General features: G+C 35.7%; 1 protein-coding gene across 1 annotated transcript in view; it reads left to right on the top strand.

Moving 5' to 3' along the window:
- The first annotated feature begins 209 nt into the window (after window positions 1-209).
- Window positions 210-12,490, top strand: part of LOC104511954 (AP-3 complex subunit beta-1-like) — an 18,654-nt gene continuing 6,373 nt past the window's right edge. Inside the window, exons 1-2 of the mRNA XM_010154760.1 lie at window positions 210-335; window positions 5,467-5,605. Of these exons, the coding sequence (XP_010153062.1) occupies window positions 305-335; window positions 5,467-5,605 (170 nt within the window). The 5' untranslated portion in view covers window positions 210-304. The remainder of the gene's footprint in view (window positions 336-5,466; window positions 5,606-12,490) is intronic.

Below are 12,490 nucleotides of genomic sequence, written 5' to 3'. Positions count from 1 at the left end.
GTTACGTTTTCAGAAATACAAGAGCCTGCGTACTGCCTTAAGACTACATTTGTACTGGAGAAAATGGATCAGCTTTACTGACGTAAGAAATTAGCAGGCTTTTGGATTAACCAGGTAGAAATTATGCACATAGTTCTTGCACTGTTTATAGATTCCGTAGTGAATACGGACCTGATATGTATATATTAATCTGTGCTGAAGCACTTGGTTGATTCTCTGTAATTTCTCTTTTCCCAGCACAAAGGATGATCATTTCAATGTTAACATTCAACCCCCTGTTGGAGAACTGCTTTTGCCTGTGACTATGTCAGAGAAAGACTTTAAGAAGGAGCAAGGTGAGAAATATTTCATCAGCGTTAATAAAGGCGCTTGGATAAGAGGACTGCGTGCCTTTCAATTTCCAAGCGTACAGCAGGTGCTTTCAGTGTAGCGCTGTGTGTTAGTCTCTGTTAGTATTCAGTCTGATAGTAATGATTTAATTTAAAAATACCTTAGAAAAGATGTGCGATGGTATTGGACGTTTTTTCGGTGTGCCTTTAAAAGGGCAAAGCCCACCCTTTACCCTGAAACGGTCTTTGGGCTCACAGAGTTTTGACTTCCTATCATGAAGAGTGCATGTCGTTCCTGCTAGTTAGTAAAGCAAAAAGTTGAAACCTCAGCTCGAGGAAATAAACCAAATATGGATCAATATGGTGTCTGTCTTCACTAGTCTTCATTCCAAGGCTATTTTTAAACACTGTTAATGTTCCTCGGCTACTTTGAAGATTATTTTGATCTTTTTTCCTTTCAAACACTTTATATAAAAAAAAAAATTCTTGTTGGAAAACTCTTTTAGAAGGGTGACATCTGCATTCTTATAATGTTGTTTCTTTAAAGAATGAAGGTTTCAGAAGCTAGTCCTAACACAAACCTACGTTTTTAGTGACTTGAGTATTTTATACGAAATAGCTAGAGAAAATTGTGCTTGGCTTCGTGTTTTAAGTGGAACAGTCCATACTGCTGCCCTTAATTTGGATATGATTCTTGGATATTTTAAAATACGATCAATCACATTTTGGGTGCATTCAAATGTAATAGTGTTTACTTATGTATCTCAATGTATGGGGATTTACATGTGTAAATCTCGTCACATAGAGATGAGAATATACCCATGGGATCCTGTCTCATAGCTGTGTAAGGCTCAGAAGCTCAGTATATCCGTCAACAAGTTAAGAACACCAATGAGTAATGCTGTGTATTATTAATTACTGCTTTCCAGCATTTCTTGATTTTGTATTTTTAAATTATTAAGAAAGTAGTTTAAATATTGCCTGGATCGTTTTCAGTTAAGCTTATGGCTGCAGTGAAAAGTTAGGATTGTGCTTTGTTTTCTTAACCAATTGATACTTATTTGCTGTTCTTACCCTTTTCTGGCTAAAGCCTGCCTCTCTGCTTTATACCTGCTCAGCAAACCAAGGTGAGTGAGTGAACGAGGCTGTGGCACATTTATTTTAAACTGTTCCCTTCTAAAAAATTGTAGCTGCGGATGTAGTGAAAGGAAGGCAAGTTACTGTTCTTCTCCCCACATCCCCCTCTCCCCCCCATCCCCGCGTTTTTATATTTGTTTGCTTTGTGATATTTTGACAGTTTTTGTATGTTTTACTGTGACTGAGGGGTTTTTTTCCTCCTGACTGGCCATACAGAACCATGAACACATAGAAGAAGTGTACTTGGAGAATAGCTGTGGTCCTCTGTGGAGTTGTTGCCAAAATTCCTTTTTCTTCTGCCATTTTACTTCTATGGTTGTTGATTATTTGTCTGAATAAATCTGGCAGCTGTTTGCTATGTTTAATAGAGCAGAAAGGCTACTCTGAATAAAGCTATTTGAAAATTTGTTTATATGAAGTATTTGTAAATCCATGAAGGTCTCTTGGCATTTCTGTATCGCTCTCTCTGTCTTCCTGAATTCATTCTTTGATGAAGGACTTGATGCTGGCAAATTTACCACAGGTTTAAAAGCCTTTTCTATTGCATCTTTTTTTCTTACAGATATCAGCTGTTTCAGAATATTCGTGGTAATAGAGGTCTCAGTTCTAAATTTTACAGAAGTATTTATTACAAAGATCTAGGAGCAGCTAGCATTCGTGGAGAATTACTGTGTGATCTTGCTAAATGAAAAATCCAAATTACAATAATGAATGCAGGGCAATTTAGAAGTTGATACACATTATTCTGTCTTGTGTTTAACTTCGACTTGTCTGTATTCGCCAAATTAATCTGATTTATATAACTAGTTTTTCCACTTGTCATGCTCTTTCTTTTTCCCTTTTTTTTTTTCGTTTTTGGACATAAGGTGTTTCAAGTCCTGTACCTGGAGATGCTTTATTTTATTTGCAACCAAAACAAATAGATAAAGAATAGTGAAGGAGTGAGGTGAATATTAGAAATGCCATATTATATTGGGGGAGAATGAAAATATGTATGGATTTTAAATTTTTTTACATCTAGATTGCATGTGTAACCTAATAAGAATGCTAAAGAGGAAATAGCCAGTATTATACTGCCATGTAGAAGACAGTTCATTGCTACACATCTTTACTCAATTACACTGTGTTGTTTTGCATTTTCTGTTACATTTGTGTATGTCCATTTTCTTCCTGATGGCATAAGGAGAGGGAAACGGAGAGGTTATTGAATATTCATGGCTGTGAAGGTTATCTGGTGGTAGCAGCAGCACCTCGAAGGCTGGATTTATCCACATGCTGCGCATGATACGCTTAGCCCTGCTACACCACTGTCTTCCCTACGGTCCTGAGCCGGGGAATCCTCTGGTGAGGTAATTCCCCAGAGCAGCAGCTGAGTTAGCAGTTGATGCTGTGATTGACAATTTGGAAGCAGTGGGTAAAAATGGTATTGTCAAACTACTTTTTACCTTTCTGGTTAAATATATTAGTGGATTTTATAGCCTGTTTTACATCACATCCCCATGAGAGGTCTGGTTTCTGTAGCAGGAATTATGCAAGAGTGAGACATGTACAGTTGGGTTCTCTGTATACAAATGTCTACATCAGCTGTTCTTAAAAATCAGCGAAATTCCCCTTGCCTCAGAATAGGACTCGCCTGGTAGCTAACGTATCTTCCTGTCTACCAGTGTAATTTTTCTGATTTCAGTTTCTTTTATTATTAAAAATGTGTACAGTTATTTCATTGTATCACTTAGTTAACCCAGATTAATTGCTGGTCTGTGCTCTGACTAGAGTTTTCTTAAATTTTCATGTTTCAAACAATATTAAAGGTGGCATGTGATTGTTGATGTAGCTGGCTATTAATCAGAATTTTTGTGAAGGTGTTTTTAAAATAGTCAGTTAAAACTACTTTAAGTATAAACACTGGGGTTTTTTTCCCCTACAGACATGTGTTAAAATAGTTTGGTCAATTTTTTTTTAAAGTGTATACCTGATTCATTAAAAAAAAAAAAAGAAAAACCAAACACCTTGGTTAAGTAAACAAATTGTTTACCTAATTTTATTAAGATTTACATATCCAACTTGTCTTCCTAACAAGCAAGATGCTAATTCTTTAAATGGTTGGACATTTACTATTTTCTGGCCCTTGACTACCACGAGCAATCATATTTGATGCCCCTTAATTAGAGCACCCTTTTTTCTCTCCAGGTTCTTTTCCACCTCAGCAATCGAGACAATACATTTGCTTACCATGCTGCTCTCCTAAGTGTTCTTTTGCATGTAAATTAATCTTGATTCAGTTTACACTGTCATGCTGAGTGGTACAAATTGCCTATAACAATAAAACAGCATGAGTTAAAAATAAAGGGGGGTGAAAAGGCAGATTGAATGTGTGCCTTACTTGATAGGATGTTACTTTGCTTTATGCCAATACATTAGTCGACGATAATGAATCTTCTGTTCTGAAAAGCATGGTTTAGTTGATTTTTTTAATTTTACTTCAATGGAGCAGTACCTTGTCTTTTATAGAACAAGTTAGACAAACCATTAATGACAAGAGTGTTAAGGTTAAATATGAAGCAATGCATTCACTTCTCTGAGTGCTATCCATCTTTCCATTTACAGGAGCTTGACAAAAGTACTGGCTTTGTACAACATTTCCTTTAATTACATGCTGCGGGAAACAGGCTTTTAACATAAACATAGTTGCATTCATTTATTCAGCATTTGCTCTTCAATAGAGCTTAATGGAGAAGGTTTAAATCCTAAATGAGTACACACATCTCTCAGCAGTGTTATGTCAGTCCCTGTGCTCTGCTTAAAAGCAGTTTTAGTCTGCGTATGTAGTTTTTAAAGCTTTTGCCTAATAGTGAAGTTAAACAATTTGAAACCGAATGTTCTATTCCCAAGATAAAGCTGATCTTTATAGAAGTTGTATGCTTATTTTTTGTTCTCTTCCATAACCAATCATGTTCAAAAATATCCCGTAATTTACTTATGAGCTGTTCCATTTTTACTTTGATATTTCTTATTTTGTGACAGCAGCTAATGCACATTCTAGTGCATTAAAATGTTGGATTTATTTTTTTAATTGCTCTATTAAGCATTTTAGTGCCATTTGCTCTGGGTTAGAGCTGTATGTGCATCCCTAAAATATTAGCCTTTTGAGACTTTTGCGTTGTTTTCATTGTTAATGTTCCTGTGGATTTCAGATGCTTCATATTTCTGCCTAAAGTATTGCGCTCCATTGTTTGTCTGCATTTTCAGCTGCTGAACATACTGTAAAAATGCACACACAGTGTTAAGTTGTAGTTACTGTTGGGTTTTAATCAACACAAGTGTCCAGCAGACCATTCTTCTAACCAATGGATGTTGACAGAAAAGTAGGGGTTTTTGTTAAAATGTCCTGGAACAACATTTCCTCCTTTACTGTGTTTTGGTCATATGTTTGGATGTAATCTTGACATTTCTTGACATTTAATCAAACAGTTTATCATGACATTTTAGAGAAGTGGATACTAACTGAATTTCCCAGTTTCTAATGTGATGGCTTTGTCTTCATGAACTGAACTGAACCAATGACTGTCTGAATTTCAAGAATAATTTTAGCAATTGTATATGAAATTATAACTAAATGCAGTGGGTTAATGATTGAAAGATCAGAAGGTGACTTCATATATGATCTTACTTAAGCTGGACTCTTCCAAATAAGTCTTAACTAATATTTAATTTCTGTGTTTACATTCTTCTTTTAAGTTACGCATTTTGTGAAAAGAACCATCTTGGTTTCACAGTTGCATTAGTATCACCCATAACATTGTTCAGTTACCATCTTTTTCTAATGGCATTGCAAGTAATACATTAGTTTAATGTAATTGTGTAGTTTCTTATAAAACATTTCTTGATGAATTATTTAATTTTTAATGCAAATGTGGGGTTTTTTTACAGAAGTGTCAGTTTGGTTTTATGCTTAATAAGCAGGTCTTAAGAGGTATTCATAATGAAATGCTTAATGTTTCAGGGATGCTGACAGGAATGAATGAGACATCTGCTACAATAGATGTTGCTCCTCAGAACTCTACTAGACTCGTAATAATGGAGAGGGTAGTGAAGGCAGCAAACCTGGGTGTAGTCCCTTCTGGTCAAGATAACATACACAGGTAAGATTACCTGCTATTCATAGTGGACATCTTTTAATATGAGTTTGTTAGTTCAAAATTTGTGTATGGAACAATCAAATATCTAGACTTTACACAGTTAGGGGGAGTTGTCCTTTACAGCTTTTGTTTCAAAGAGAAAAGGTACCATGTCAAAGCACAATACTTTGAAGAACATCTATGCCCTTTTTTGACTTTTCTTTCTGAAAATAAGTGTTAAAAATAAATTCAGTTTTATCATCTGTGAGCTGCACCTTGGTTTTCCCACATTAATTTTTGATCTATGATACCCAGCTAGTTAAACCTAGGACTTGATTTTTTGTTTCAGTTGGATGAAGATACTTTTAAATTTCAGGTTGAACACTAAATTCAAAATTTCCTTGTCCTTCCTATATATGCAAGGAAAAACAATGATCAGCCAAGAAAGTCATTGGCCCTGTCTAAATTCCAGATGCTACTTATCCATTTCATCCAAAAGCTGTGGTACAGAATGTCAGTGAAATTTATATGTTTGCTGGTTAATGACAGCTTTTAATGTGATTGACTCAAAATATTTAGTCCTGTGAATATGTATGGCTTCTCACCTGTGTCAGGAACAAACAGGAAAATTTCCATGTATGGAAAACTGAGTGGAAAGAAATAATAACAGCAAGACATAATTGAAAGCTGTTAACCTTGTCTTAGAATAAGAGAATGCATACATCTCTCCTAGCATCTACTAAAACGGTTCCAGAGTGTGAATTGTGTCTCTAGTCCCCTGAAATTTTGTTATTTCAATGGAAGCAAAGTATCATCTTTTAAAGCAAAGAACAGTGTTTTTCTCTGAAATTTTGCTGACTGAGATGGCTGTCTGGAATGGTGAGAATCTTGTAGCCTACACAGGATTAATAACCTGATACTTCTCTTTGTTGGGTTTAGTCTTTTTTGCATTGCTGGGCATTTGTATTGCATTACATTAACATTAACCCAGCTGGATTTTCCTATGTATTTGATACGGTCAATGATAAAATTCTGTTTCACCATAAAAACATGGTACAGCTAGTGCAATTGCACTGAAATGATTGTCACTATTGACACCTGCTCCTCCATGAAAGAATCCTCATTTGTTGCATCCCTGAGGGATCTATACAGCCTGCGTTCTCAACATCAATTCAAAGACTAGGTGAGAGTGTCAATCAAGAGAGACTGAACTGTCTGCAGTATACAGGTGTTCTCCATCCATCACATGAGACTTACCGCATAGGCATGGGTTGTTTTGTGACTGAGTCTCAAAAAGGCTCCCTAAAATAATAGCTTCGGTCCTACCTCAGCTGCAGGTTTCCTGATTGTAGATAAGTTTCTAATTTGATCTTGCTTTCTCTTACCTTTTTTTTTTTTTTAAAGGAAGTTTTCCATAAAACAGAGTCTATGACCAATAGTAAATAAATTGACGTACTTCCTGTTGGGTACACTCCTTCAGAGACAGTGGTTGAAGGCCTGTTCTGGTCAGGCTGAAGTATTCAGAGTGTTTTAGAGCATCCTGAAATCTTCTTTTCTGTTTTTGGTTCAAAAGAGAATGTATTCAGTCTGCCACAGTAGTTACAGAATACAGTGCATTTATGATATCCATCAGGCAAAAAAAAAAAAGTTTATAACAACTTTAATGGCCCACGAGAAATTCCGAGCAATGGTAAACATTTAGAAAATAGCCCTTCCTTTGTTTCACCATACGTATCTGGAGTTCACAGGTGCTTTGTAGCCATAATTGCACCCAGTTTTTACTGAGAACAGGAATGGGAACATTAACTAATTGATACTGTGGTGAACCTGTTGATCCTTTGAATAGCCCTACATTATCATTAAAGTAAATCTTAGATTTAGATGAATGAATTTTTGAGATAGAGATTAGATAATGAATATAACTCTGAAACAAAGGGCCAAATGCTTATTCTAATATATATATTAGAATGTATACACATCTTTGTATTAAATCAACTCTGCTATGTGAGTAAGTAAAAAGGAAGTCTCTCCTTGCAAAATCTTACGAATGTAAGAAGTGTGCCATGTTTTGTTTATGGAACACACCATTTCAGGATGATAAAATAGTCACTTTTTACCTTGACAAAGCAGTTACAGATTCAATCAAAATATGTTAAAACTGGGTTTTTTTTTTCTTTTTCCATAGTATTGTTGTCTTGTTTGTTTTATTTTAGGTGGTATTTGGGGGAAAAAATTATATACAGTAACTTGTTTCAGCTTGTCACGCTATTCTGTGAGGAATACTTGAGTTCACTTCTTGGAATTGCTTAGTACATACCCTTTTACACAGGAAAAGAAGTACTATTTTTAAACTGACATTCTGCCCTGTGCAGCATGAATTATATTAACCTCTTAGTTGGTCGTCCCCAACTTCAGTATTACTACTTAATGACTGCTAATGCCAAGAAATTTATATTGCCTGGTAATGCAATATACTCACTCAAAATGAAATTTTGTAGTTTAATACAAGTGTATCTAATGGACATGAACAGGTGCATGTTTCTTATTTTTTTTCAGTCTAAGCATATTTGCACTCATGATGAAGATGTCATGCTGGTGGGAGCCAATTAATGCTCCTTAAATAGATAACCCTATTTAGGGTTGTATTTTAGCATCAAGTAAAAACACTTAGAGCAAATATAATGAAGATTTGAAAATAAATTCTTGAAACAACTATCAACAGAACAGGATGCAGTCACCAGTGAAAAATGAAATAAATGTAAACCCATCAAGTACATCTGCATATATCAGTCCCTATCACAGTACAGCAACACATTCTTATATGCATTTTTTCTCTCTGTACCATATGGCTACTGAATTTTTACATTTACTTGAAATGTAATAATTTAACTGTTAACTGAGTGTAGAACAACATGCCAGATAATACAGTTGATTTTATTTTAAACTCTCTTCTCACCTGTTTTATTTGAAGTGATAGCTGCAAAAAATTTGAACTCAGTATATCAGAACACAGGCACAGATTTATATTCATATATTTGGAAAATAAATTTGCTGTGCTATTTGACTTCCTTAAGTGTAGTTACCTGCTCTGCAAATGAGTTTATACAAGCTGTTAGATTACTGGGCCTTGTAAGGCTGCACACAGTTCATTCTTATGTTCTTAATAGGATTTAACTATTTTATATATTGATCTCATACTTTCATTATCAAAGGGAAACCTTATTTCAATTTTAAAGGCTTCTAGTAAAAACAAGAATGTGAAATGCATTTCAAAAGAGATTTTTTTTTAATTTAGCAGGAAATAATATGTCCTTAAATATGAAAACTTAAGGAAAAATCATGTATTAATTTCTTACAATATTATTTCACAAGAGTGATTAGAATAATTGTTGCAGTATCCATAGATCTTTTAAGGCTCTGAGAAGTGTTGTTTGTTAAAAGTATTTTAAGAAAGGAAGGGTTGGAAGTGGGTTGAGGAGCACATGGGTGTTGACAAAGCGATTTCAAAAAGTATCAGCTGTGCCACCAAGCTTCTGTCTTGTGATTCAGACCACATCTTGTGTGCACTATTTGAATATTTAAAGACAGAGTTGTTAAAAAAAAGTATTTTTTCTGCAGGGAATTAAGTTAGTCTGAGTAACTACGTTTAGGGACGAAGAACTTTTCAGTTGAAGTATGTCTGCTGTTTTGTTGATGGTGGGAAAAGTCCACCAGGAATTTTTCCATCTTCAGTATAAGAGGATACATAATTGAGGACATTTATTGCCTCAAAGTTGATTTTTCTATGGACCATCATTTCAGCTCTCTGTCTCTACTTGGGCAATAACATTCATTTCTTTATATATCAGAAATAAATTCTGGGTTGTTCTCTCCTATTTCAAAATGTGATGAGATGAAGACTCTATTCAACTCAAGATTTTCAGTAATTTTCTTTTCAGCCAATAGGAGCCTTATTTCTCCAGAAATGCCCTTCATGCGCGTGTTACTTTCAAGATGTGTTGCTGCTTCCTCTCAGATGAATATTCTGAAAGTTCCTCAGATCTCTTCGTCCTTTATGCATTTTCAGCTCTGTAACTTCTTACCAGGATAGGTAATCTTTATTTTGTTCACTTTGAATATAGCAGGAGATGGTGATAGAATGAAAATAATAGCTGCAGACTTTACTTTAAATCTTAGAAAGACCTGAATGTTCTTATGATCCTTTTGAAAGTGTCAAAATATTGTCTACTATTACATAAGGTCCTCTGCATGAAGGAGGGGTGGTTCGGGGTAAATTGGCTTAGGACAAAAATAATGGAAATACAGCAAGAAAACGTTTCTTTCCACTCCCCACAAAATTTGGTACGAAAGCTTTTAAATGTGCGGGCAGTAGCATACAGCAGAAAACTGTTCGGAGCTGGAATCACTGGATTTGCTTCTTCATTCTTTCGCTTGTTTTATGCTTGTGTGATTCCACTGACGTCAGAATATAATGTGTAATGGGATGGAAAATCAGGCCATCTTGAACTGCTTTCCTCTCTGCCTTCCACTTCCTGAAGCATTCCTTAAATGGGATGCACTGTACTGGGGTAGATCATTTACCTTAGTGACCATGGCTCTACAAAATGATGCAAGATAGAGCACCTTTTCCACGGTTTTAATTCGTGAAGACCTTACTTATATGGTGCCTGATCTGTCAGTGAGATAAAAGTCTGAACCCACCAGGGTGGATGACAGGAATGAGTTTTAGTCGACCTCAGCTCATTTAAAGGACCATTGAATTAGTCTGTTGCTGCTGTTGTATTTTGGAAGGAATCCATAATTAAAAAATAGTTGGGCTAGAAAGTGAGCATGGTGTCATCCACATCTCTCTATTCTCCAGTTTATCAGGATGGCCTTAACCATTGACCAGGACTCTGAGACACATGACAGCATTAATTTCAGTCCTCTAATTTGAGATGGTCAAGTCTGTAATTTCAGCAACCCAATATGGGACAATCTGAGGTTTTGGAGAAAATCAAACTTCAACTTCTTTCAACACTGAAGCCTTAATCTGCTTCAGAACAGCCATTTCACATTTTGAAATAATGAGTTTAATATCCTTCTCCATTACAATCATGAAAATGGTCATTCAAATAGCCATCTCTTCTTTCTAGAGATCATAAGAACATACAGAGGGAGGATTCTAATCGCTTAGTGTGTTGTCATAGTAGACACCTGAATTGACAGCAAACAAGCTAGCTTTTAAACAAGAAGCATGAAACAGCACTTCTGCTTATTGCTGGGGCAGGGTCTGACTAGCTCGAGCACAGCATTGCATGCAGTGACTACTCTGTTTCTAGGACCTGTATTTTTAAGGACACTTGACTGCACCACACAGATAACGCTAGTTTGTTCAGAGCTTGCTGCGTGTAGTACATCATTGCTTAGTGTACCCATGACCTATGTGATTTTGTGAATAAGCAAGTATTAAACAAGATGTATAATATCTTCCACCTGTGCTCTGGAAGCTTGCACTATTATCCTTCAGCAAAATCAAAAACACACTGTGTAAATCATGTAATATGACAGTAAGCGTACTGCAGTGGATGAGCATTGAAATCTTGAAGAACATAAAGACAACTAGACCCAATAGGGAAACTTGCATAAAATGCGTAAAACACAGAAATCCAAGCATCAACACTTGTTTTTCACTAGCCTTTATTCCCCACCCCATGCATCAGCCTGACAGTCTGGTTGTATTCACCCCTTTTTATCATTTTGCAACCTGTCATGTCCCATTTATAGTATATTGGCAGACTGATTCTCAAAGGAAAGAGGGTTTTGTTTACAGACAATTTTGATTATCAGAGAATGGTGTGCTTAGTAATCAGTTATCCTCCCCACATCTTTTTAATCCAGCAACACTTAATGTGGGGAGGAAAGGTATGCAATTGTGCACGTATGTAGGTAGGTTTGAACTTAAAAAAAACCCCCAAAACATTGAAAGGGGTCCACCTGAAAAATTTTTCTGTGTGTGTCATCTACCAATTTTTACTGAATTTGGAAGAATTCTCAGGCAGAAGGTTCATTATCAGACCCCATCAGCTTACCATAACTAACAACTGCATCCGCTTCCAGCATGTCAGAAGCAAAGGGTTATCACCCATCTGTGAGGTTAAACACCGTGTAGGAATTTCTGAGAAATCTCAATTGTTCATAGTTATTCCTTTTGAATCCAAATATGCTCTCAGTAGCTGACAAATAGGTCTTATAAATCCAGGAAGACTTTTATTAAAGACCTTTATTGCTTTGTGTGCACACAGAAATCTTTACTAAGATTTTTTACTAAGCAATTGCCCTGTTGGGGAGCTCAAATGAAGTGAAATCTACCTCTGGCAGTAGCTCCTTTGACGCAGTTATGTGGACTGTTCTGCTTCTGTGGTTCCTTAGCTGTGGGGCCCAGTCATTTTTTTCTACTCTTCTAGAGAGCTGCAAAGGGTAGCTGAGTAAATAAACTTGTAATAGACATGCAGCCTGTATTTTTGTTTCCTAATTTCTCAGGTAGGAATTAATTAGAGAGCTAAATACCCTAGGCAAAACAGTTTCTCTGGTAGCCTTTACCTGTAGGAGACAAAATTTTAAATGGAATAGTATATCCATGTCCACAGTATTTCAGCCTTTGTTGTAGCCAGAAGTTGTAAACTCTTAATGTTTTGTTGATTTATGATAGGATAATTCTAGCTTAAAAAACAAAACCAAAAAAAAAATAACTAGGCTAGCCATTTTTTTTTGTCAGGCAGGACTAAAAGTCCTTCTGGTTAGTCACTATTCTTAGATAAATATTTTTATTCCTAGAGAAAATGAAAACTGAAATTTGAAAATATGAAAGCACTCATCCAGTGGTTTCTACCAGATATTAATTTCTTAATCAAATCCTGATGTTCCAAA

This window comes from Eurypyga helias, unplaced genomic scaffold (assembly GCF_000690775.1).
Source record: "Eurypyga helias isolate BGI_N326 unplaced genomic scaffold, ASM69077v1 scaffold7597, whole genome shotgun sequence".
Taxonomy (NCBI): Eukaryota; Metazoa; Chordata; class Aves; order Eurypygiformes; family Eurypygidae; genus Eurypyga; species Eurypyga helias.
Note: the sequence above shows the minus strand (reverse complement) of the source record. Positions and strands in the feature narration are given on the sequence as shown.